Source organism: Acomys minous, assembly GCF_964271855.1.
Source record: "Acomys minous genome assembly, chromosome: 3".
Classification (NCBI taxonomy): domain Eukaryota; kingdom Metazoa; phylum Chordata; class Mammalia; order Rodentia; family Muridae; genus Acomys; species Acomys minous.
The window spans coordinates 139,772,583-139,798,795 of NC_140485.1; the positions used below are offsets into that span (position 1 = coordinate 139,772,583).

At 43.4% G+C, this 26,213-nt stretch overlaps 1 protein-coding gene across 7 annotated transcripts in view; it reads right to left on the reverse strand.

The window, feature by feature from the left end:
• Nucleotides 1–26,213, reverse strand: part of PRKN (parkin RBR E3 ubiquitin protein ligase) — a 1,133,456-nt gene that overhangs the window by 696,114 nt on the left and 411,129 nt on the right. For 6 of the 7 annotated variants that reach the window (XM_084777800.1, XM_084777801.1, XM_084777796.1 and 3 more), the window contains one exon: nt 17,717–17,838. In XM_084777800.1, coding sequence (XP_084633926.1) covers nt 17,717–17,838 — 122 coding nt within the window. The remainder of the gene's footprint in view (nt 1–17,716; nt 17,839–26,213) is intronic. The other variant, XM_084777799.1, reaches the window with a different exon arrangement.

A 26,213-nucleotide genomic window follows, 5' to 3' on the forward strand; every position in this document is an offset into this window, starting at 1 on the left:
ACTAGTTCAACTCTCATTCTCAACATAATTCTAGAATAATCTGTATGGGGTGAGTGAGCCAGCATATTCTATAGCTGGGAGTAGTAGCCCCCCCCCCCCCCTTCCTTGCTCTATCATCATGAGCCAGTCCTCTGATTCATCCCACAGACATTAACTATAGCCACAGGGCGGGCATGGTAGCATGAACCAAAAAATAGGATGTCCACTAAGAGGCCGAGTGATGTGTGCTAATTCTAGTTAACACCACATAGGTCTCAGCACCAGAGGAAAACATGTTTAGGTAAAGAAGCTCACCAATTACATAACGCTTGTTTCTTTATACCTCGCTTGATAGAGAGAACAAAGACCTATTTCCAACAACACATCTCAGTGAAGATTTTAGTGGGGCTAAGGAAGCAGATGAAGAAAAAGGCTGAGAAAGTTCTATGCTGGAAGGACCTATCCCAGGTCATTTGGGTCTGAGCTCTGAAGCAAGAGTCGCAAAGCACACATGGGATTGAGAACATAGGTCACAGGAGCCACTCTCCTCTTTTATTGGCATTTCTGATACCAAGGAGTGCTTGATGTTGTTGATATGCTGTTATGTTTCCAAAGCAAACAAATGGATGCTGGGTGCTTAGCATAGTTGGGTGAGGTGGGGGAAGCAGAGTGGTCACACTAGCTGAGTCTCTCGCAAGCTCTACCAGGATATTGGATTTTCACACACAGTGGAGTTTAAACGCTTCTTGAATATAATGGGGTGGAGGAAGTTAGGCAGAAAATGAAGAAAGGAAGTGATAAAGGAACAAACAGAAAGAGGCTCAAGCTTGGGCTAATGCTGAGCATATTATGAATAAATCAAGTAATCCGACCTGCTTCTTCTGAGATTCAGAATAACAATGACAACCACATCCCAGGGAGACACTGGGTTAGGAGCAGATTGCCTGCTGACCTGTTATTTCCTCAGCATGCCTTGGTGTCCCTGTGCAGAAGGAGTGCATAGGCACACTGAGCTCAGAGGTGGGAGAGAGGCTAAAATGATGGAACTGAACATGCACATTTTAAAGGTGAGAAGAGGCTCAAAAAGTTAAAGGGCCACATATCTAGGAAAAGAACTTGGATATGTTGTTATCAACATGTTGGAAATACATTTTCAATTTTGGTAATGAGTCAGATATGGGACATCTATTCTAGAATATGAACAAACAACCCTAGTAGTCTGACTTCCTGGCTTACCATCATTTGTCCAGTCTTACTGACAAATGAGTGGGAAAGGACGGCATTCTGGGCAAACTGTGTCATCTTTACATATTTTCTTCCCACCCACTGGTTTCTATCCTGCAGTAGGACAGCTCAGAGTTGCTACTTCCTGTATTTGTGATATGCTAATCCTAGTCCACTGTTGCCAATACACTAAGCTACAGTCATGAGAGATGGAAGATGCTTAGAGTTAAGGTAACAGACTTAGCATCATAGTGCCATCTGCTCCAGTAACTGAGGAACAAGCGCTGTATGCAGAGACATCCTAACAAAGACAATAGAAATGCTGCTTTCTATGCAGCAGGGTCTCAGCTGGAGGGAACTCTACTCAGTTTGTAGAGTGATTTTAACTTAGTAACATGGCTGCTCTGGCTAGGGGCCATGCCCAAAGACCTAGGTCTGTGTGATGGGCTGGAATAGAGACACACCCTCAGTACACACCTTTAATCCCTCTGACTAGAATTTAGTACACACCTTTAATCCCAAACAGTTATATGAAATTGAGGTGCAGATAAAGTGACAAATCAGAGAAGGATTGGACAGAATGAGTCAGAGATAGGATATGTTCAACAACTCTCAAGAGAAGAAACAGGAAGGAAAGCCTACTTAAGATCAGTGTGTGTGTGTGTGTGTGTGTGTGTATGCAGAGAGAGAGAGAGAGAGAGAGAGAGAGAGAGAGAGAGAGAGAGAGAGAGAAGAGCTCATGGAGATGGTACAGTAGAGAAGCCAGGTTGAATCAGTCAGCTCTTTGAAAGGAGTTTTGAGCCAGAACAGCTATGTTGAAGCACCCAGCCAGAGTTCAGGAAGAATATGCTTATTTAGCAGTAAGTCTCAGAGTCTGAAAACATTTTAGGCCTAGATTAGCATACAGAGGCTGGAAACTAAAGCCTTCAGAGTCCAGGCTTGCAGAATCTTAGATTGCATGGAGACGAGAACCTTCCAGGCCTAGGCCTAGGGATAATTAGAAATGCTCTGGGCTCAGCCCAAGCCATGTATTCAAAAGCGTGGGTACAGGTCTCACCTCATCCCAGCACCTGAGTAAATAAAAACAACATTTGCAGCTCTAGTTCCATTCGCACTGCAGCCTCTTTGGAAGACTGAAGAGACTTGCAAGGAGCATAAAAAGATTTCCCTTTCTCGCCGAAACACACAGTTAATCTTTGCAGTCTGCATATTGGCATATGTGGCTTTTTAAAAAAATCTCAACTTAAATATCAAGAGTCAGTTTCCTAATTCAAGCACTATTGTATGTGAGGAGGTTACTGATCTCATGCTTCCTGCCTTTATAGAAGAGACCAACATTCTCTTGGACAGAAAAAATGGAACACTGAGAAAAACAACAGCTTTCCACACAGCAGGGCTCTCGAACCACCTGTTGCCTTTGTGGCGCGGTCTCTTTCTGTCTCAGTGTACAAGCCTTTCATGCTCTGGGATAGTGTTTGTACAGCACGTTCTGTGCTGGAAACTCTTCTGTTACCTCTGCCATACTGCAAGCTTTGGAGCATTTTCTAGAATCTTGTAAGCCATGGAAGGGCCAAATGTTTCCTAGGCCTTGAAGCTGATAGACCAAAGCTGAGCCCCTGCCACATCCAAGTGAGCCTCTTTGTATCAGTCATGGTCCCAGGAAATCGGTTGTTTGCAGTGTGTCTGGGTAATGCTCGTGTGTAGTGCATCTCTCTATTCCTACATTGCTCTATTGCTGTCTCTGCCTGGACAGGTCATGGCCCCAGGAGCTATGAAGGAGCTGTGGCTTTACGTGACGGCTCAGAAAATGTTCACATGTCTTAACATGCTTGGACGGAAAGTTCCAGCACTCTCCTCCTAGGCAGCCCAGGGTAGCTGGCCAGTGAAGAGTTATTGCTACTTGAGTGCTATTTTTTGTCAGATGTGAGAGTCTCTCACTCTATTAGGAGCCTGTTTGGGCAAATGTGCCTTGTAAGTCTTGCATGGGACTGCAGGGAAGTTAGGGCTTATGCCATGGTGAATTGCAATAAGTATTCTTAATGAAAGATTAAATAACTGTAACTCAAAATTTATTTGTCTTAAATTTAATTTACAGTATAATATTAAATACTATGGATTTGTTTGAAATATCCAAAAGCCAAACCCACTATAAACTATACTTCACCTATGTTTAAAACCTATTATCAGTTGGATAATTTTTGACAATTTGTTTAACATATTTGGAAAACTAATATGGGTGGTTTTCTGTCAATTTGAAGAAAGAATTACTAAAGAAAAGATTTCTATAAATTCAAGATGTCTCATATACATCTATTTTCATGGCAAAATAGCATTTTCTACAATCAGAAGTGAATTCTCAGGCAGATGAGGTTTCATACCTAGACACACAGCCCATGATTTTTAAATGTTCATAGGCATGGAGCGTTCACTCACTAAAGATCTCAAGTAGTCCGGGAAGGTGGCCCTTATTCAGATACAAAGTCATGGGGAGTAGAGAGTTGATAAGATCCAATGGTTAATGTGGACCTCAGCCTCCAAACCCAGGTTGCAGCCTGGCATAGTTCCTACAGATAGAGGATGCACACAGGACACACCTGGCTAGCTCAGGTCTGCCAAAACCATCTTCTGTTTTGGCAGCACTGGAGTACCACTCTGTGGATGCTGACTAAGAGAGAAGTCCTTATAACAGCAGAGTTCGGGGTTCCCCTTGGGTAAAACCTTTCCCCAAATCACTGTGGACATAGCTAGGGATGAAGCCTGCTTTAGCATCCAGCCCCTTTCCTGCTTCAGCACAGAGCAGGAATGACTGTGATGAAAGCCTCTTTGTCTTACAAGATTCAAAGATGTGTGGCTCCAAAGTCCTCACTCACCAGCATGAGTGTTTGGAAGCTCACATGGGACAGCGCAATGAACTGTCACGCTAGCAGCCCTGGTTATGGAGCTAGACAGACCCTGTCACTGCTGTCTGAGTGGTCAAGGCAATGCCTCATCTCTAACCATTGGACTCATTAATCATCAACTTTTGCTAAGGTTGAATCCACTACACTATGTACCCCCCACCTCCAGCACCCACCATACCCTTCTTTTTGTAGCGTCTAAGACACTAAGCTCTTCTCTTCTCCTATTCTTCTATTCCCTTCATGTTAAGAACATATATTTAGAATTAATAAAATATAGTCTCTATCTGTATAGCTAGATTAAACCAGTATTCCCTAATCTCATAAAACCCAACAGAGTTTTCCATGATGCTTTGTTTTTATGGCATAACTAACACACGGGCCACCACCCACAGGGGCCTCTGTGACCTGTGCCTGGTGAACAGAAAGTCTCCCTTTTTTTTAGTTGCAACTTATCAAAATCATAGGAGCCATATGTGGTTAGGGGAAGCCATCCTGGGCAGCTCAGCTGTGCAGCAAGTTGTGCTAATTAGTGGGTACCCCTAAGACCTTCTACTTTACCTGTCCAATCAGTCAAACCACATATTCAAAACAACATGGATGGGAAAACATTAGCTCCACCCGGCAGAGCAGTAAACAGGCCTGCGCAGTCTTCTGGGATGCCCTGCTTTGAGCCTGCCCCGTTTTCTGCCCACGTTTCTCCCATCCTGATCCTCACACTTCCCTATGTGCTGTGAAGATTCAGAAACTCACGTATTCAAAGCAGAAGTGGTGGGGCTGAGCAGGGCTTACCTGTAAATCCCCGAGAAACTTGAAGAAAACCAAGTTCCCCGTTTGCTAATGTTATCAGTTCTGTCTCCTAAATGAAGCATTTAATTCAAAATTCTTACACATAAACTTAAAATTAAAAGAAAAAAAAACCCAGCAAACAAACTGCACTCCATCAAGGTCTGCTTTTAATAGCCTTAATACAACCACATTCAATAAAGGTGAAATTGGCTTTCTATTGGGCTATGCTTCGGAACATATAAACTGTCATTTTCTCAATTTGTGATATTTATACATACTTCATCTAAACTATATTTTCCAATGCTATAGATTTTTTTTCTGAGCTCATCCAAATTTTCCAGGCCTAATATAGCATACAGTCATTTGAAAACAAGTGCTCACTAAATTTGGAGTTGTACTAGATAGTTTAAAATGTGTCCCAGTAAGTAATACACAGGGACCAAACACACAATGAAATATCAAGACCAACTCATACCCAGTCACTTCTTGGAAATTAAAGTTTTCTAGGTAAAAGAAAATCAACCTTCATGGCTGAACATACTACTCCAAATTAAAACTTATCTAAACCACTATTAAAAGTTCTCTTTGTTGCCTAAGTAAGCAATAAGGAGGGGCAGTCCTTCTATTAGTCAGTCAGATTCCAGTGTTATTCGTGCCCTTCATGATAAGGTGTTTGAAAAGCCTTTTATCTCCAGGAGAGACTGCTGCATATAACTTAGTCTAAAGGACAGCATCTCTGTGTTATCAGGGGTCCAGCATTTCAGCTCATTTTCAGCTTTTATTATCTCCATACTCTGAGATGGAATTTAATAGATGGTTGGAACAGCTATAACATGACATTAAGCAAAGAACATGTCAGTGGCGTCCATGGCCCCAGCAAAGATGGGAGCTCCAAAACATAAATCAAAGGAAATAGAAGAACATCTTGTAAGAAAAGGATGGCGGTGATGCTGTACCTCTGTAATATTTTAAATGCCTCAGGGAGCCTGAGAAGTACGGCATGCTAAAGATAATGGTGCCCGTGTAGGAGCCCTTGCTCTGTCTGAGAGCATCAGATTGTTTGCTCAGGTAATTGAATGGCCACCATGGTGACCATCTTCCCAAATTCACATGATTAACATATCAATAAAGATGTTGAGAGTGAAAAAATATTTTGACTCTTAAAGGCTCTACAGACTTAGCTTTATAATATAACATTACATTCCAAGCTTCAATTGGAGAACCAAGCACAGTAGATATTGACAACCAAAAGTCTGAATTCTATATGCAAATCACAAACTTGAAAAATGCTATGTAATTTAGAATAGACTTGAATTTTTAGAGCAGTTTTAAGATCATAGCCAAAACTAGCGCAGAGGATTCCCTTTACGCAGCCTGCCAGGAAGGTGGCGTAAGTTCTAAAGCTCTAACCAACCAGCGTGTATACAGACTGCCTTACCAGAGGTGGCTTAGAGAAAGGCATGGGGAGTTCTGCTCTGTGATTATCTACACCCAGAACAGGACAGCCACTGCATTTTAATTCAAATGGGAAAAGCTTCTGAGAATGGCTGAGAGGGCCTGGTACAGCTGTTACAGGGTCCACTGTGCATGGTCCATGAGCTCAGAGCTGGTCTGGGTCAATCCCAGAAGCTCTGAGATGTGAGATGCCTGGTTAGCACAAACATGTGCTCCCTAAGTTCATCTAAACCAAAGCTGTATGGCTGCTCCCCATGGAAGATGTGGGAGAACTACACCAAGATCATGTTCCATCCTGCCCACGGTGACCTTGAAAGCTCGGAGGCAACAGAGAAAGCTGATGGAGACCACTGGAGGCCTGGCGTGGAGGAGGAGATACACCATCAGCCCTGGAGGTGAGATTCTAGCATAAGGCCAGCCAGCAAAACCATGTGACCAAACACTGTTTTATCAGGACTGGGCTTTTATATGGGATGACTACACAACTCATTTCTGATTGAAGATTATGGATAAGGCAAGGCAAACGGTGCCCATGAAGCCTTCATTGAAGATTATGGATAAGGCAAGGCAAACGGTGCCCATGAAGCCTTCAGTCAATTCTTTATGGTCTCTATGCATCATATAAGCATACTGTGTGCTGAGTACTATGTAAGGCACAGAGACAGGCGAGGTGGTAGATTTCTATGTGTTTGAAACTGAATCTTGTGGTGAATGAACACAGGGGCACCCAAGGGACAAGGTCTGCTTTAGTTTTTTTTTTTTTCATACTCCATTAATCTTATGAACTTGTATCTCATTTTTGCTGCATGTATTTATGCACAATTTATCTGCTTATAGCAATGCTGTACAATTTGTAGATTATACGACACTTGCTTATGCTGACCTTCACCAAAACTGCTTTAAATAGCGGCCTGGCTTCTCACGGGTTTAGCCTATCATGAAGAAAGTGGACCTCATCTATCTCTGAGTTGATGAGGCCAGTTTTCAATTCTGGCCATGTCTGATTCTTTTAATTGCTGATCACTTCATAGTGCGCCGTCAGTAGAATGGCTTTCTAGATGAGTATGAAATTCCTCCTGCCAAACGATGATTTACAGTGCACAAAAATCAAGAGCAAGTCAGACCCTAGCCAGAAATATTATTATTTGATGCTGTTTGGGAGAACCCTTAGTTCAAGCACATAGCACATCGATAAAGGATGGTAGGAGGCTCATGATGTGAGGAGGAGTGTGTGGCCTTTACCAATGGGCTAACGTCAAAGGTTCTGGTTCCTTCAGTGTGGCATATTATAGAAGACTGACTTAGCTGGCTCCTCATTTGAAGATTCCTAATCTGTGGCCATCCCCCCTTTTCTATAATTTCATTTGTCTGAGTGAGCCTTTTCTCACAGCACTGAAGGAGACCCTGGGTCTCACCTCTCACCCTACTCAGGAAGTGCAGTCCCATGAAACTGTGTCTCGCCACACCCTGCTGAGAAAACCCAGGGAGCTCAGTGCAGGTGCTTCCAGTGAGAACTAAGCCCCAGTCCCCTGGAATAAATTCTCAGTTTGGCTTTCTCCTCACTGTGTGACCCAAGTAAAGTCAATTAACCTCTCCACTTCCCATCTGGCTATAATGATACATTAATGCAGGGAGCTTGATGTTCCCAGGCGGAGAAGGCATGCATTCGCAAGTACATAGGCTTCAGTAAAATAAAGCACAGACAGACCTCAGCCCTGCACCCAACACCCTGCCTACCTCTACAGTAGCATTTTCATGTGACTCTCTTGTCCCCCCCCACCCCAGTTTATTAGTGTGAGGTAATATGTTTGGCTTTTTTTTTTTAACAAAACATTGACAAAAGATCTACTATGGCTTGAGACAAGGCTGCTAAATTCTGTTTACGTTTCCCCAGTGAGGTTTTGAAGTAATTTACTTCCTAAGCAAAGGACAAATAAATTAACCTACTGCACTAAAGATCTATTTTTTATTTCCCCAATTCTTGATAAAGCTTCTAAGTGGTAAAATGGATAATATATCAGTTTCATTCTGTAAAGGAGCAGGCAGTCATAACTGTGTGTAGAATCAACCACTGAAAAAATGTGGTATTTCATACACCAAAACTGATTTCAAGTCTCGCCAAATTGCTCTAGTAAAGATGTTAATACAAATATGCAATCCGAAAGCAAATTTTCTACTCAGTAATGAAACTGGTGAGGCTGCAAATGTGATCTAAAGCATTTATGCATTCACAAACATGGCTGCCACTAGTCACTCCCAGCCAGCACCCATCACAAACATGGCTGCCACTAGTCACTCCCACCCTGCACCCATCACAAACATGGCTGCCACTAGTCACTCTCACCCTGCACCCATCACAAACATGGCTGCCACTAGTCACTCCCACCCTGCACCCATCACAAACATGGCTGCCACTAGTCAGTCATGTGCAGCACATTTTCTCTCCTTGTTGAAGGAGCTCACTGGTTTTGACTGGGGACTCATGGCTCCAAACAAGGAGGATAATTAGGATCAGTCTAGGCCAGTCAACGCTAATCTAGTTCTCTTTGGCCAATGTTTGATCTCTAATTTTATTGACAGCTTTCAGCCATATAGGCCAGTTATGAAGAGTGAAATGTGACAAGGAACAAGGAACCTACCTCCCTCTCTCTCTCTCTCTCTCTCTCTCTCTCTCTCTCTCTCTCTCTCTCTCTCTCTTCTCTCCATGGTTTCTCTGTGTAACAGCCCTGGCTGTCCTGGACTCCCTTTGTAGACCAGGTTGGCCTGGAACCTACACTGATCCTCCTGCCTCTGCCTCCTGAGTGCTGGGATTAAAGGCATGTGCTATCACACCTGGCCTCGGAGACTTTTAAGAATTATTGTCATTATTATTTTAAACAAAGGAGATAGGGATAGCTCTTCCTACCACATATGCAGACTTGATACCACAATACCCAAAGATGCACCATGGAGGACAGGGACATAAAAATAGTTCGGTGGTGCTTGAGCAGATAATAGTGGCCTTATGAGGTCACCTCCATTGTAGCTCTACTAATGTCAGCAGACAGCATTTGAATCAGTAAACAAAGGAACACAGCTTTAAAAAATGTTCATGCAACTGCAATTTAAAATATATTCTCTGCAGGTTTTTCTTTAGAAAACCCTGTCTGCTCCTTTACACTTTAGACATACCTGTAGGTTGTGACCTGTCAAAACATTCTAGGTAGTTCAATAAATATTGAGAACATAAATGTTTTAAATGTATCCTAGTGTATAAAAGATAAAAATTTAAGTAAACCAACTAATTTCCAATTAGATACATTAATAACTACATGTAACTACTTCCTGACAGATTATATATAACTTTTAATATTGTCTAACTCAAAAGCAAATATCATAGATATTAAATCCCTCATTGTGATGATAGTGATTGACAGATATGAAACTTAGGGGAGAAAAAGAACTTCACAAATATAGCAACTGACAGACACAGGTAAAATGCTGAGCTCACGTTCTGGTTTATTGGCAGACAATAAGTCATAGCCATAAAACTAATCAATTATAATACAGAAGGCCATGTAGTTGGGAAACAATGCAATAATGAACTACACAAGAAACATGTATTCATATTTTTTCAGGATTAATTATTTAAAGTCTATGCTTACAGTTTAGAGAATTTCAACTGACAACACAGGTCAGGAACAGAGCTGGGGATCAGAGCAAGAACTGTGAGTGACTGCCTAGAGGTTCTGCGCTGGCCTCTCCAGCAGCTCCTGAGTCTGCTTTGGGCTAGATTATAAAGCTGTGCTGCATATTTGCTTTTGCAAGGATGTTCTTTTATTCTTTCCTTTTTTTCTTTTCTTCTTCTTCTTCTTCTTCTTCTTCTTCTTCTTCTTCTTCTTCTTCTTCTTCTTCTTCTTTATTTTTAAGAGTTTCAAAATTAAGCTCATACAAAAGCCCAGGAAGAGGAAGATGAAGAGGAAGAAGAGGAAGAGAGCCGCCTGTTCTTATGTCTGAAAGGTCTCATTAAACCAAAACAAAACAACAGCAACAAAAGAGCAAATGGCAACTGCTGCTGGAGTCTGAATGAAAATAATTAGTCGGTGACTTTGACATGAACTCTGGTGCTCCATATTTCACCACCTCCCCTTGGTGAGGAGGTCTCGTGGCACTCAAAGAAAGAATAAGCAGGCTACCAAGATGAGACTTGATAGCCTATGATCATATAGTGGTGGAGGAGGTCCCCCTTGGTCATAGACCTAGGGGAGGGGAATAGGGTGAAAGCAGGAGGGAGGAAGTAATGGGAAGATACAAGTGATGGGATAACAATTAAGTTGTAATCTGAATAAATTAATAAAATTTTAAAAAACACACAAAAGAAAATAATTAGTCAGATTAAATAATTAATGAATTAGAAATGTTGACATTTCTGCAGGGCTGGATTAACTGAAATCACTTCAAATAACAAGACATAAGGACTTTTAGTTGTGAATTTGTTTTAATGTATAAATCACATTTTACTTAGTATATATTCTGTTAAATGCTCCCACTGATATTGCAACAAAAGGAGAAATTATCTCTTTTTGGTTTGCAGCATCTTACTCACTTTTTGACTTGTCTTTTGTGTCTCTTTGAAGATGAGTTGCTTTGGCTCACAGTCACCCAGGTTCCCAGAAACCTTCTTTCATCTATTATACTAAAGATATCACTGCGGTGCCTATTTTTCCTACCCAAGGTGTCACCACCACACCTTAGGTGGGGGGTTCCAGGTTATTTTTAAGCCTCCCTCTCACCAAAGTGACACACATCCATCCTGCTCTACCTCTGTTGGTCAGTCACACCTTATTTTGGTCCAGCTCATGTATGTACCTTCCTCCCAAGCCCGCCCCTTTTCTAGGCTCATGATAAACATGCAAATGTCCCAGGTATGAAGGCAGTGCTGTCCTAGACAAAGTAGAGGGCATTGAATTCAACTTGAATTCCTGATAACTTAAAAAAAAATAGCATCACTATATTCCACTCAATTTTGGGTATATACTTATACTAAAAACTATTCATAGCTTTTATGGTTTCAAATATGAAATGACCCTCTTGTGTTGGACAGTTAGGGTCCTTGGCACCAGAGTAGCACTGTGCTCTTTCCCAGTTTGAGTGTTGGGAGAGGCTCCAGCCTTGCCCACCGTGCTCCACAGAATCAGGTGAGGTTTCTGTTTGCCCATCCTTCCTTCTTCTTCTCTGCCCTCTGTCCCCTCTATGCTCCTTTTACTTCTGTCTGTCCTAGAAGAACCACAGATAGACGTATAATCTACTGAGAGTTGTTAAAACAAGTGTAAGCACCCTGCCCTTCATGTGTGTGCCCTGTGACCATTTGTAGGAGCTGGCTCTTCTGGGGTGCTGGGAATCACCCCAGCTGATGTTTCAAATAGCCACTTTACCTAATATAGCAATGCATTCACAAGCTACTTGACTTTTTAATATAATATATACCATGAGTTATGTCCTCTGAGCTCATCAGCTCTTCTGGGCCACCATGTACTGTTTTCTCTGTGTCTTCCCTCAAGATACCACCAAACAGAACTGATCAGCACCACGGAGAGCGCAAGTAAACTTGGTGAGCAACAAAGCCAGAGGGCAGAAGGATGCTGAGGCAATGAGAAAGCACAGGGAGAAAAACTGTTGGGTGAGACAACATTCCACACACAGGCGCACCCAGCACATCCCCAGAGACACTCAGAAAGTATATAGGAGCATGAATAGAGTCTTTGTTACACTGTAGAGTCCAAGAAACACCTGACAGTCAACATGACAAGACAACTGCATCCTGGGCAATAAGATCTGATGAGGGAACTAGAGAGACGGTAGCCTTACATACAACCCAATACTGTAATCCATTACAGAGATGTGTGCAGCTTCCCAGGCAAGTAGACTCTTGACCAACAATTAATCTGTAGCAAATATTAAGTTTAAGAATGATTATACATTTAAACTATATTTCTTAATAAATTTCCTCACATAAATTTTGCCTAATCTATAAACCAATTTTAAACAAAATCCATCATGCCAGGCACTTTACATCTTATTCTATTTATTGCACCATTTCTCATCAGAAACCTTTTAGCTTTAATGCTATTCTGAGGCAGACTATCTCATTAGGGTGGCAAAGATAAAGTTCTTTTTGAGATAAAGTAATTATAGTGATTGTGGGGGAAATATCATCCAAACTTCCTGGCTGTCGTAATCTCCTGGCTTCTGATTAACTTTAAGCCTAACAAACTGCAAACAAAGAGATGCTGGTGGTAGATAATGCTGGCAACCCGGAGTGGATGTGGAGGAGATTTTCCGAGTGTAGCTTTAATCAGAACTAAGGTTTTAGTGGGCTTTGCTTGCCAGCAACTATCCCAAGGCAGCAGGTGCACACATGGACACTTTCTCAGCTCATGGCTACATCTGCTTCATCCTCTAAGTACTATTGGAGACAATGACTTGACTCTATTTGAAGCTTATTTCTGATTAGCTGAGTCAGTTTCTTCCCATCGGATGATGACTTAGTCTTTTTCTTGAGGACGTTGACATCCCCTAGAATGGGGGCAGTATTAGGAGTGACACTGGGATACTTCACCCACAGAGGAAAGAGGGCTCATTAGGATTAGTGACACACAGCCTGTGGAGAGACTGGGGGATCCCTCGGGACCTCAGAGCTCTCCCACCAGTGGCTACTCTAACTGAAGTCACCAGTCCAGCCAAAGTGCTAAAGGCCACAAGGTCCCTGAGAATGCTTTGGTTGACACCAGCGGGTCCTGGGGAAATCTTTGAAACAGTAGCATGAGTCATTTTAAATTACCCATTTAACTGCTCAAAAATACAATCGGGAACAACGGTGACACACAAAGCAACCCCTGCTGGGCTCACCCCTGTCTCATTCCTGCGTGGCCCCAAGTGGGTAATCTTTGAAGAAGGAGTTGAAAAATTGAATGCCTGCCATGTTTTTTCAATCAGCTGCGCTGACTGTTTTCCAGCAAGTACTCCCGCTCCTAAAGGATATCGCCATCTAGTTGAAACCCTGGTCAAGGTCACCGTGAAATGAAAAGGATATTTTGATCTGGAAATGGTAGAGAACCTGGTGTGTGAGTTGATTCTCAACTCACTTGCAAGGTCATGTCAAAACCTCAGCCTCCAATTTCCCTTCAGGACAGAAATGGGTAATGTCCGTCTTCCTCGCCAGCCTATTAGGGACAGCATATTCAATGTGAAGTGCAGTTTAAACTAAACCTCATGTGTGACTGGCTCATTGCTGCTACAATCCCAGTATAAGCAGAGTTGGGGAGATCCCAGCATTATTAATGGGGCTCTAGTAATGAGAGAATGGCCATAGAGACGTGCTGCATGCACACAGCTCTGTGCAGACAGAGCTCTCTCCAGACAGAAGTGACATTGTATGCTCAAAGGTAACTCAGCTGGCTAAGATGACTCAGTTTTTTTATCCTTTAAAAAGTCTCTTTGCAGATATTCTTAAGTGAGCCCCATGCCACATTTTTTTTTTGCAATTTAGTCACCTACATATGATCCCATATTCTCTTATTTTCATAAAAAGAAAACATTCTGTTTTTTTTTTTATGAAGAATTGGGAGAAACCCTAATAGGTGACTATTACTTATGTAGAAATCGCACACACACCCGGCCCCGGCTCCATCAATGCCACAATGACGTTTGCAGACCAAGCAGAAGCTCCACTCTCCAACACTAAGTGTACACATTTACACTTGTCCTATCAGCCACAAAACTGATGCATTGATCTCCTCTGCTGTGGACCAGGGACACTACATCCGAAACGTGGGTGAGGAAGAACCCTCTTTCCATGAGTTTTTTTCTGTGATATTTTAGTGTGTAGAAGGTAGTTAAATAACAGACGGCCAATTGTTGGGTCTGCACTGTAAGCCATCTACCCCAGGAAAGGCTAGGGCTGTGGACAAAGCACAGAAGACTTTTCACTCTCCTGTTCCAGTATTTGATAACAGTGATGTTGGGGTCTCACCTAAGCTCATGAAGCCTCCTCACTGGAGACAAACTACTTTGTAAATATGTCATAAATTCAGAGATTTTGCAGATACAAAATCAAGGAAGGAAACTAACAAACTGTTGCAAACACATCATAATCAATAAGGCTAATTGGATTCTAAAACGCCAGATAAGGGTTCAAAAGAGTGTGGATCTATGAGGTCAATGTATGAAAGCTCAAAATCGGATGCAACATTCAAGATTATCTGCTTTGTGCTGTGCTACAGGGAACAGGGGCTCAGGTGATGAAGATAAGTGGGAAACAAAGGACAGGTTATCTGACCACATAAAGCACACGGAAGGAACGGTGAGCAGCGCAGGGAGAACTAATGAGGTCATGAGGGCGAGGACTCTCCGCATGTGAGCCCACACAGAGTGAGAGCTCTCCTAACGTGTCATCACTCCCGGGAATGGTCCTGGATAACGGAGCGCTGAGACGTCATCTCGGGGTGCCACTGGAAGCTGCAGGCCCAGCTGCCTCTAGACCAGTGAGGCAGAGAGAACCTCTCTTTCTCACTAAAGCCTGGGTTTTTATACCAACTCGCAGACAAACATATGAACATGTAGGTGAGTAAGTGTGTATGTGAGCAGTGACAGCGATGAAGACAACACTTTTCGATGTGTTTCAAATACTGCTTTAAGCATTCTTTATGCTGACAGTCTCCCTACAACCAAAGATACATAGTGCCATATTAGTGAATGGTTGACCTCAAGTTGACAAAGGCCAGTCACTGGGAACTGGCTGTGCTCCACGGGCGTTCCGGCGCCATGGTTGTTTTTCAAGAAGACACCACGTTGTATGTCCAACTCTTACTGGCTGCTTATTTCTTGCAAGTGTCGGTCAGCGTCTAGCACCAACACACCATGTAGTGTCTATTTCATGGACGTGCTTCAGGGATTTTTATTGTTTACGTTGGGGGTTTTATTTCTGTTCTCTGTCCCACACAGAGCATATTCCCAAATGACAAATTACACATAAAAGTACATATTTATGATTCTCTTGATTAAAAACAAAACAGAACATTTAGCCGCAGTGAGTCTCATCCCATAGCTTGCCAACTATGAGCCAGGGCTACAGGCTGGGCCTCTCCATGGATCCTCCCCTCCCATGCTGAGGCAGACGTAACATCCCAGGTTACCTACCACCTGCCTGATTTCTGTGCTTTGTGTGTGTGCTCCTGTGCGTACAAACATCTGTATGGTAAAAAAGAAGCTCAAACTACCCTTAGAGCTTATCAGTCTAGCAAAGCAGTCTGGGATCAAAGCCTCAGTTGCTAATAAGCTCTGATTTTCATGGGTAAATGCCTGGGTCCCTTTAAGACTCAGTTTCTCAAATATAAAATGGGGTTACTAATAAAACTGAACCTAGAGTATTGCTATGACATAAATGATGCGATGAGGGAAAAGAGCTGAAGTGCCATTGCTGCTTGCATTAGACACGCCAGGAAGTGAGGACATCACCACCACTGGGAACCATCACGGTGGGTACAGAAAAAGAGGCTGTGTGTTGATTTAAGAAAAGCAAAAGGGAGGAGCAGGTGGAAGAAACACTTAGACCCACAGGGCATGCTCCTAGGCAGGAGGCCTGTTCAGTGTGAACCCCAAAGAAGAGTCTGTGGTGATTGCTTCAGTGGAAATGACACAGCTGCTTCATGGATTTCACTATTTAGATCAAAACACTGCAATCCAGGTAAAACTGAGTCATGGATCTGAAGCAATGGATCCATGCTTTCTCCTTCTGTTATGTTTTTCAAGGTCTTCAACAAACCCTCGGCATTCTCATTGATGAGGACTTGCCCTGCCTCCCCATCTCCTATGGTGAACTCTGAGTGGACCCACCCCTGGGGTCTCCAGCTGGTACTTGGGGTACTCAGCCACAGCTCAGCACCTGACTCTCTTGAACTTGGTGCATGCACAGCCGTGATGACCAGACATCCAAATGCTACCGTCTAGTGCCTTATCCATAGCGCAGTCTCTGTCACAGCCAGCACAGCCCTAGGGACAGACATGACTGGAGTGGTGAGGGAATAAAGAAAAACAAAACACAGAGACACACAGACACACAGACAACTGAGATCAGGGGGACTGAGCTCTCTGATGGAGAAGCTGCTGGAACGTGTGTTTGTTATATATACGGAACAGCTAAGAGGGAGGCAATTGCAAACAGATAAACCAGGAGGTGACTGCATACAGACAGACAAGGCAGTGGGGCTGTGGTACACAACCGAATCAAGGAAACAGGCTTGCTTAATCAGTAGGGGCAGTCTCTGCAGGGGAACAGTCTTCAGGACATGCATGTCAAGGGAGAGAAAGCACTATTCGACACCTTCTGTATACACTATCAACATGGACCAGAGAGAGGTTTTACTCTTCGTCTGAGCCTTACCCAATGGCTGGGAAAGCTTTGTCATTTTCCCATAGGGCCAAGCTAGGGTCCTTGGCACGGCCAGCTTATGTCAACATCACACGTTCACACAGGACTTCAAACACTCAGCCCTTCCTCTGCCTCCCATAGTCAGCCACTGAGGTATCATGGAACCCACATACCAGTTGCCTTTGTGTTTTGCATCAAAGGTTGGAAAGCCTTTTCTCTAAATTCGTTACTTCAGGCTCTACAGAAGACGTAGCCCGGGTCCCACCAAACTTTACTTATGAGCAGTGGAATCTAAGTGTCAGAGACTGCTAGTGGGCCACACAGTGGTATTAATTATTTTATTGTTCTTCCCCAATGATTTGAAGTCATAAGAACAGCTCTGGGCTGGATGGCAGGGAGGCAAGCTGGTGCTGTTTTCAGTGCAGGGGGCTGTGGTATGCAACTGAACCAAGGAAACAGGCTTGCTTAGTCAGTAGGGGCAGTCTCTGCAGGGGGACTACAACCTCCTGCCCTGCCCCTACTATCAGTAGCAGGAAGCGGTACACCGTTCCTACATGAGCCCTCTAGTGTCTTCTGTCACATGTAGCCATGCTGCCACCACACAAGCCCTAATGTGGCCCATTTCCAGTACTCAGAGATGTTCCTTCATAGTCTCTTCCATGAAACACTCCCACCACAGCGTGAGCCCGCAACTTCTGCAAAGGTCTGAACTGATAAAAAAAAGAAGGTGGACAGTGTGGGTGGGGGAGGGCACATGGCTGTGATCAGCCAAGAAAACCCAGAGGGAAGGCTATGTTTGACATGACGTTTGGATGCCATGAGCGATCACAGCTCCCCAGAACACTATCCCCCTTTCGGTGAGGTGATAATCAGAAGCAGGGAGCGGGCAGCTCCACAGAGGCACATTTGTTTATTAATCCTGGCATGAGCAGCCCCACGGAAGACACTGTTCCTGCTTCCTTACCTGGGCCAAGGTGAGGGTTGCTTGTTTGCAGGTGCCGCACCGAACGCGGAGCTTTCCCGGCTGGACCCTGTGGCAGGGGCCTTTGCAGTAGACATAAAAGCTGTTGTAGGTGGGTTTAACTGCTGGGAAAAAGCAGAGAAAGTACCCAATCAGTGCTAGTCCAGACCGAGCCAAGAACCCCTCTATAAAAGCCCGTTAGACGCAAGCCGCACAGTCAGCTGTGGGAGCATTTTGTGAAATTAGAAGAATGAACGTCTCAAAGAGGAGATAACAATTTAGAAAACTCAGCTTTTTGTTGAAAAGGGTTAAAGTCTCGTCTTCTTGCCAACAGCCCTGTGACCCACTCATCAAAGCAAACGGCCTGTCTGCGCCAAGAGCTGGGCCAGAGTGCTTGCAGTGCCGGGAAATTAAATGCCTTCCTCTGCTGAAGCCTGCAAGGAGGACAGGGAAACTCGGAGACTCCAGGAGATGCAGAGGCCGCTGCCCCTGAATTCTATTTCACGCTTCTGAACACAGCAGCGAAGACTCACGATCCTTTCCTCTTAGAATCCTATCTGCACAGCCAAGCCAGCCTTTCCCTCATGATGTGAGAGATCGGACCACAGCTGTGGGGTTTCTAGCGAACACTTGCCAAAACCCAGTAACGTACGAAATAAGAGCCCTGAACCCCGCGGAGCTTAACAGATTCTGCAGCCTGTGCACAAGTGCAAGCTTTGCATTTTGTTAACATTCTCTCTAGCTGGACAACTGCCATTCAAACAGAGTAGTCGTAAGCAAAAATCACAAACATAAAAATCAATATAATAAAATCATTTATTTCAAGTGTCAACATGCTCAAAGTACCATTCCTTAAAATAAGGGAACCTTTTGTGAAAATCGGATGCTTTTGTGTCTGAAAAGGACTGACTAGAAACTCTGGATATGATGGGTGCTTTAGAAATTTCCACCTTTCCCAACTTATTTAATAATTTTTTGATTATTATCTAATCGTTGCTGGGGGTGGGACAGAAACTTGCCATGATGTAAACATGTGTTTATATTTTTAATCATATTGTAAGAAACATCTAGAAAGAATAAGCATTTCTTATGGTTACAAATGAAATGTTTTGGTCACTCAAATGCATTTGGTTGATTAAAAATAGAACAGAGAGAATGGCAAACAGCAGAAGTTCCCGTCATTCATTTACTCAGCTTTACTAACTCTGCAGCTGACAGAATTTTGTACGATAACATAAGGAACATTCTGGTACATTTGTGATATATTTTATAATGGCTGCTCCTCAGCAATGAATACTTACTTGTCAGTGTGAAAGGAAAGACAGACTATGAATATATGTTTGTATTGATGCTAAATGTCTATTTCTGACAACTCTGCAGTTTTTGTGACTCTGTGGGTAAAATATCCAAGTTGTGAATATTGCACTGTTATCAGGCAATATAATTATTACATGAAATATGTGAGGTCATGATTGAAGCACAGAACCATGAGTCAATGTTACAGTGACGTCTGTAACATAATAAATGGTTATCTGCCAAAGGATCCCAGCAACCGTGACTGTGTTCCACCTGTGCCGAGAACCTTATTTCCTCACTGTTAAAACTTATCGAAGAACCCTGTGAAGGATTTCAAATCTGCCCACTGCTAAAACTTATCAGCAATGGGGAAAAAATTGAGTTCTACAATTTTAATAACCCCCCTGTGAAGCTCAAATAATAAAAATAGAGGAAGAATAGGTGAAAGGAAAGCAAAGTCTTTCCAAAGGGGAGTCAGGGCATCAGCCAAGGGCCCTGTGGGTACAGGAGATCACCAAGTGCTCAGTGTTAAAAGCCCTCAGGGAACTGGAGACTCCTAATTCCCTTAGAGCAACAGCAGTGTCTATGGTATTGTCTCAGCTAATGACACACAGGGGGAAGACAGGCACCCTTCCCCCTCTGCCTGCTTCAACCTTCACTAAGTCCTTCAGAAGCCAGTCACAGAATGCTGCCCACCATGTCGGTGACCCGGAAGCCCATGGGATGACATGAAATCCATTACACCTGGCTCCCCAGACCCAGCTGATTAACAGCCAGTCTATGGGAGATCAAGGGCAGGCCAGGCCAGGCTGTAGGACACTTCGAGCTGTGGCCTCCATTAGGCAAGCGGCTGGGGTTTCAGGCGAATCATGACAGCCCTTCTCAGAGTGGCTTCCCCACAATTTTGGCAGTGTCATCCACGTTCCAGTGGGCAGGCTTCTCTGTGTCCTGCTGTTGCGGGGAGTATCCTGGGCAGGGTTGAGAGCAGCCGCGGCACAGCTGGCTTGACTGAAGGGCCTGCCGCTAGAACTCTCGCATGGTCATCATTCCAGAGACAACAGTGGGGCCATGCTGTGAAAGGCTTCCAAAGGCTTCAGCAGGAACCTGGCACTTCTAGTGACTAATGTGCATTTCCCGTTTCCACCTCACCTCGGACCTGAAATAACTTTTGCTCTCCTAATCCTGGGTCTCACCTTTATTAGCCAAAGAATTCAAGTGGCTGTTGTTCACAACACATCCCCCTTTTTAAGCTGAGGCCTACAGAAGATTGTAAACTACATATAAATTACATCCCTTTATTGTAGTTTACCAATTGCGGTCACTTGGGTGGGCGCCCTGCACGCATCCATACCATAGATAGACAGACATTCCTCACACACACAGTTCTGACGGTAACTTACATAATTAAGTTGCAGACAGTAAGCATCTCTTTCCTTAAGTCCTTGAGCATTCTGATGGTAAGGGTTTTTAAAACTCAAAACCACAATAGTTTTAAAATAATTTGGCTATTTTAGCATCTCTAACCATAGACTGACAAGTACGTGCTCACCAAGCTTTACTGAACTGCAGAACTTTGAAAGCAGTTCAACCAGAATGATGGGGTTTCATTGTTGTTGTTGCTCAAGGCCCTGGGGGTGACACCTTAGGTTTCTAGGGTTCCCTGTGAGGTCAGATGAAACACAGCACATGCTGCGGGTGATCTGACTATTGATGCTTTCTTTTTATAATGCATCTTGGGCAACTCCGTTTCTCTGAAAGGACACGTTTGAAAATAAGAATTAGGGGTCAACTAAGGTGGAGGGGTTAAAGCTACAGTAACCCAAACCGCCTGTGCCTTCACTCAAGGGCTCCAAACGCCCTGAGAAGACACAGTGGCAGCAGCCCATGCTCTTCCTTCCTGTTCAGAGAAGTCCATTCCCAGAGAGCCGGAAATTACCTACTTTCACCTTATAAGGTTTCCAATACAACCCCAAAATCTAATTCCACCAAAGCTCTCCCTGGGGTTGCAGTGGATCTCTTGGCTTACTTACAGAGCATGGGTACCCCAAAGCAGCCAAACCGAGAAGTCTTCTCCACAGCCCTGTAGATGGAGTCCACTTCCCAGCTCACCTCCTATACCTGTGTCTGTACATATCTGTGAGTGCACACACCGGGCCATGTGAATTATGGCAGAAGTGTATACTCACGCCTAGAAGGAGTGGCTGGAAACTCCAGTGAGGGTCTGTTGACACAACTCTCTCTTCTGTGAGGAAATGTCAGCATCAAGCAAACACAATTGTGACAGATTTTTTACGAGGAGCCATAATTTGTGTGATGAAAATGGAGGCTGTTTTTCCCACAGACTACTTTTTGTTTTGTTGTTGTTGTTTTTAAAGGCTTTTCGAGACAGAGTCTCTCTGTGTAGCCTTCGTTATCCTAGACTCACTTTGGAGACCAGGCTGGCCTGAAACTCACAGAGATCTGTCTTCCTCTGCTTCCATCCCCCCCCACCCCCCCCCCCCCGTGCTAGGATTACAGGAGTGTGCCACTGCACATGGCTCACACAGACTACATTTTTAACACCTTCATGACAAGCCATCTACAATCTGACATAGGCATTTCATCATAGACCATGAAGGTTAGTACACTATGCAATGGCTTTACACATAGAACACACTGCTTTCATTGAGTTTTTCTTTTTCCCTCTATAGAAAACTTAAAACCATAGTGAGGCAAGGACCTTTGCAATGCTAAACCCTCTAAACTCTGGCCCCTTCAACTCCTTGGCAGTGTAATTCTATCACTTTCTGTAGTTTTCCTTGTCTACTTTTGCCTCAGCAACACAACCATTGACCACATTTTCTCTTTTATGTTTTTTCTTAGTCTGAAAATTTTCTGAAAACCTTAACAATGTTCACAAGTTATAAAGCCCATATTTTTTATACTTATGTACTGAATCTGAAAGAAAGCAAGGAAGGGCAAGTGGGAGGGTTTTGATGGAGGAGAGGGAAGGGAGAAATGATGTAATTATAATCTCAGAAGCAAAACAAAAAAGTCTCTTGCTGACTTTGGTGTTTATAAATCGGCATAATCCTTACAGTTGTTATTTTTAATGTGTTTTTAGATAACAGGCTTAAAACCTAAAGAATCATTTTAATAAACAGCCATTTATCCCACACAAATACATTAAAGTATTGTATAAAATATTAAATGAACCTCTGCTGGCCTAGAGGCCTTCCCATGTCTGCTCCTTTGACACATGCAAATGGTATGTGGCCAGTAGCTAGGGAGAACTGAAAACTTGGCTAGGAGTTGTTCTTTTTTGTTTTGTCAACTTTAAAAGAAACTTTGTTTCAAAAGCCTCAGGTGGGTGGCAGCTGGCAGCACAGAAGATGATAACACCAGGGTGTGTCTAGCCTTGTCTTACTCCCTCACCAGGGATGCAGGCGGGCAATACAAAGGAAAGAGACTCCACCATCACACCAAGAAGTCCAACCACTCATTTGACTGCTAATACGAAAACACAGCTGGAGGAGAGAAAGAGAAAAGATAGGTTAGGATTGGAGGCATTGGAGGAAAGAGAGAGATGGGCGGGTCCTGGCTATTTGCAGCTGGAGGGACAGCAGGCTGCTCTTTCACGCTGTGCTCTGACTTCTACACCATGTGGGCTCAGTCTTGACATGTGCTTTCACAACAGTCTTGCATGCCCACTGACAATCTCCACATTTGCAATCCGACGCTCATGCTCAGTGGAATGAAAATCTTGCAAGAATTCTTCCTTGTGTTTTCCACAAATACCCGATGACTGCAAAAGATAATGCCTAAGAGCACAGAAGTATCTGGCTTTGCATTGTCACCTCTGGATAACTGTCTCATTCCCATGCCATAGAACCAGCACAGGTGGCCCAGCATGGAGCAGCTCTCACAGCCTTTGTCCAGCTTCTCCCACCCACTGGCCGCCGCTTGGCAGCTCTCGATTCTTCTCCCTTACTCACTTCTCACTGTAGCTGTATGGTTGTTTCTTAACTATCGAGGATTCCAATACCATCTGCACAAATGACACCATTTATCAGCTATTACCTGAAAGTCCCCTAAGCTTACCATGTCCTCTGGTCACACAGGGAATAGATTCAGTCATGGATGCCCCCTGTACCTGTCTTTCTGAATGTACCAATGGAAAGACGTCCTTACGCTGTGACAGGGATCTGGGCAGAGATAACTGCACAGGGTCAGCGATCTTTTCCCTCGTTACATGCCAGAGGTCCTGATGGCACATGCCTAGGTGGCAGTGCTTTAGCAAGGGCTTGACCATAGGCTCCAAGTATTCATCTCATAAGCCAGGTTCTAAAACTATGCAACATGATCAAAATCTCTATATAACATGGGGGGAGAATTAGTTTTCCCTATACCGACCTTAAGCTATTTGACAGTGCCAGTCTGAACAATGCACATATAATGTACATTTAATATGTGGTTCCATATTAAAGCCATGCAGTGGGGACTTCCCAAGTCACCTCCTCTGCATAGTGTCTCACCTGGAATCATCAAAGGATGTGCAATCCATCCACTCTAATCACATGTAAATCACAGTGACAAATTGCTCAGCTTGGCAGGTCAAACACAGAAGCATCATCATTTCCCTAGGACACCTTTCCTCTAGAGAAACATGTATAACACTGTCTGGAAGGCCATTTCATCAAAAGATAAAGGATGCTCTCTTACCTCATGGTCCTGCGAGTTGACACACTCTCTCTCTCTCTCTCTCTCTCTCTCTCTCTCTCTCTCTCTCTCTCTCTCTCTGTCTCTCATGCCACTGTACCCCTCTTTCTAGTCCTCTACAGACTCATGGTACTTTCTGTACATACCATTGGCCCTAGGCTCATGCTACTTCATGCTTGGCATCTATTTGTCCCATTCTTCCTAAGACTATAGCTGCCCTGAGTGTACTATTTCATTCCATTTTATATGGTCTAAAAGCTAAGAGAAGTGCCTTGATCTTAGTTAAAAATATGGATCTGTTGGGTCAGTAAATTTTCCCATATTTTCAAGTGTTATAAAAGTTGTTGGTACGTCAGTGTGATGGTAAACAGTAACATAAAACATGCCGCTGTGATTACCAAATGCTTAGCATGTCTTCCTGCCAGACAAACTCTGTACACTGACTCCTCACAGGCCTCAAAGTCGTCTGGGATGTAACTTGTGAAAGGAACAATGTTGACTGACACAGCATAGTAGACCTGAGCTGTGTGATGAACAGATCAAGGAAAATAATCGTTATTAAAATATAATATAGGATTTTGGGATGATTAAATGTTAAAGACCAAAATCTGAGCCAAGTGTGCCAGCATATGCTCATAATCTCAGCTCTTGGTGTGTGGAGGCAGAAGAGTCAGGAGTTCAAGGCTAGCCTTGACTGTTTCCCCTTTCCCCAACAATAGTCAAATTCTGAAGCTTAACCCTAGATGTGATTCTACTAAGGAAGGCAGTAGGATGTCAACGTCTCCATCCCATCCCATCTTCACTAAGTTATTTAAGCCAGCTGAGTCCAACCATCCCATCCCATGCTTTTAAGAAGCCCTATTCTTAACTCCTGTGGGGTAACCAAGGTGATGCTGTATTATAAACAACTTCAATTACATAACCAGCCATGCAATACACATACTCCTAAAATAGGTTTAACAATCTCTAAGGAGACTCTACCCTTAAAACGTTATAACTTAATTTTCAAGTATTTCGGCTTGGGTTTTTAATTAAAGTATCTAAACAATAATTTCATCTGGTGAGGCAAAAACTGCTGATTAAATGTATTGCCTTCGCTTGATTTCTTTTTGGTTGTTGTTGCCAATTTATTTTTCCATTATTCATTTTGAAGGTAATAAAGAGATCTCCCATGCCAAGACAAAACTGTAGAGTAAAGCATAATTTGAGGATTATGTTCATGTAAATAAGGCACAAGGCCAAGCAGGGTGCATTTTAGTGGCTTGTTCTTCCCACAGTGGGTAAGGGGTGAGTGCAGCAAAGTCCTCTAGCTTAGGGGCTGCTGGGATTCAGGGTTAGATAAAAAATATTTACAATGTAGATGATTGTATACATAGTACTTAAAGGAAACATCTACAGCCCCAGACATGTCTATCTAGACTTACAGAGGTGGTAACTCCAAGTCAGAACAGCTAAGTTAGAAACCAGCCACACCTTGCCACCTTGCCAATCTCCTGATCCTTTGTAGCCATCTTCTGATGTGCCAATTACAGCACCAACGTACAGCCTGTGGTAAGGATCTTAAAGCAACAACACAGGCGGAGCACAGACCTCACCTGACGCACGGGAGGTCCTTGCCTTCTGCCTGTCTTTATTCAGTGCTCTGCACATTAGAACAAGTCATTCCTAGACTGAGGAAGCCCTTTCCCTGATTTTATAATTCATACACATCTTTAAGCAACTCTAAGATCTAGAAACAGATGAAGTATAATTCTTTACTAATTACTTTTATTACAGCTCCATGACTAAGCAAATCCTTTACAGTTCAGCAGTAGTGGTATGGAAAACGAGTCATACTTCAACCCTTAAACTTACTTAACAGCTTATGGGGCTCTTCTTCTTTAGGGCTGGGAGTACAGTGTACTTTTAAAAAGGGTTGACACAGGAAGCAATCATATGGATCCATCCTAGTATGCAAACGTGCTTAAAACATTGAGTACATATAAAATAATAACCATTGTATTGTGGTATTAAAAATGGCCCTGAGGAGGATTCAAAGTAGGTTTCAAAATCCCATTTCAATGGCCAGCTTCCAAATTAGTGATGATCCCTTGAAAGCAGGTCCCGTCACCATGGCTTCGCAACTGAGGAGGAAGGAGCTCCTGGGGTGCGTGGTAGCCACAAGGCAGCAGCACAGACTTGAGTATGGTGTTTTCTAAGCACAAAGAACCCGTTTTCCGCTTGTCCAGATGATAATGACTTACTCAGGGGAACTTTTTGGTAACTACTGCTGGGAATGACTCCACAACTGTCAAAAATTGAACTTCAACCCTGGTTAGCAGATCCACTTTAAGGCCAGTAATCACAAAAACTATCTCAGCTCCTGCTTACCCCTCCCTCACCACCAAGATTTTGTTTTTTCCCTTCTATTAATGCTCAGGCTCTTACAGAAACTTCCATTACTATTTTTTTAGCACTGACATTCAACAGGGGTGTGCAGGACAGAAGTGTGCAGGAAGGAAAATTA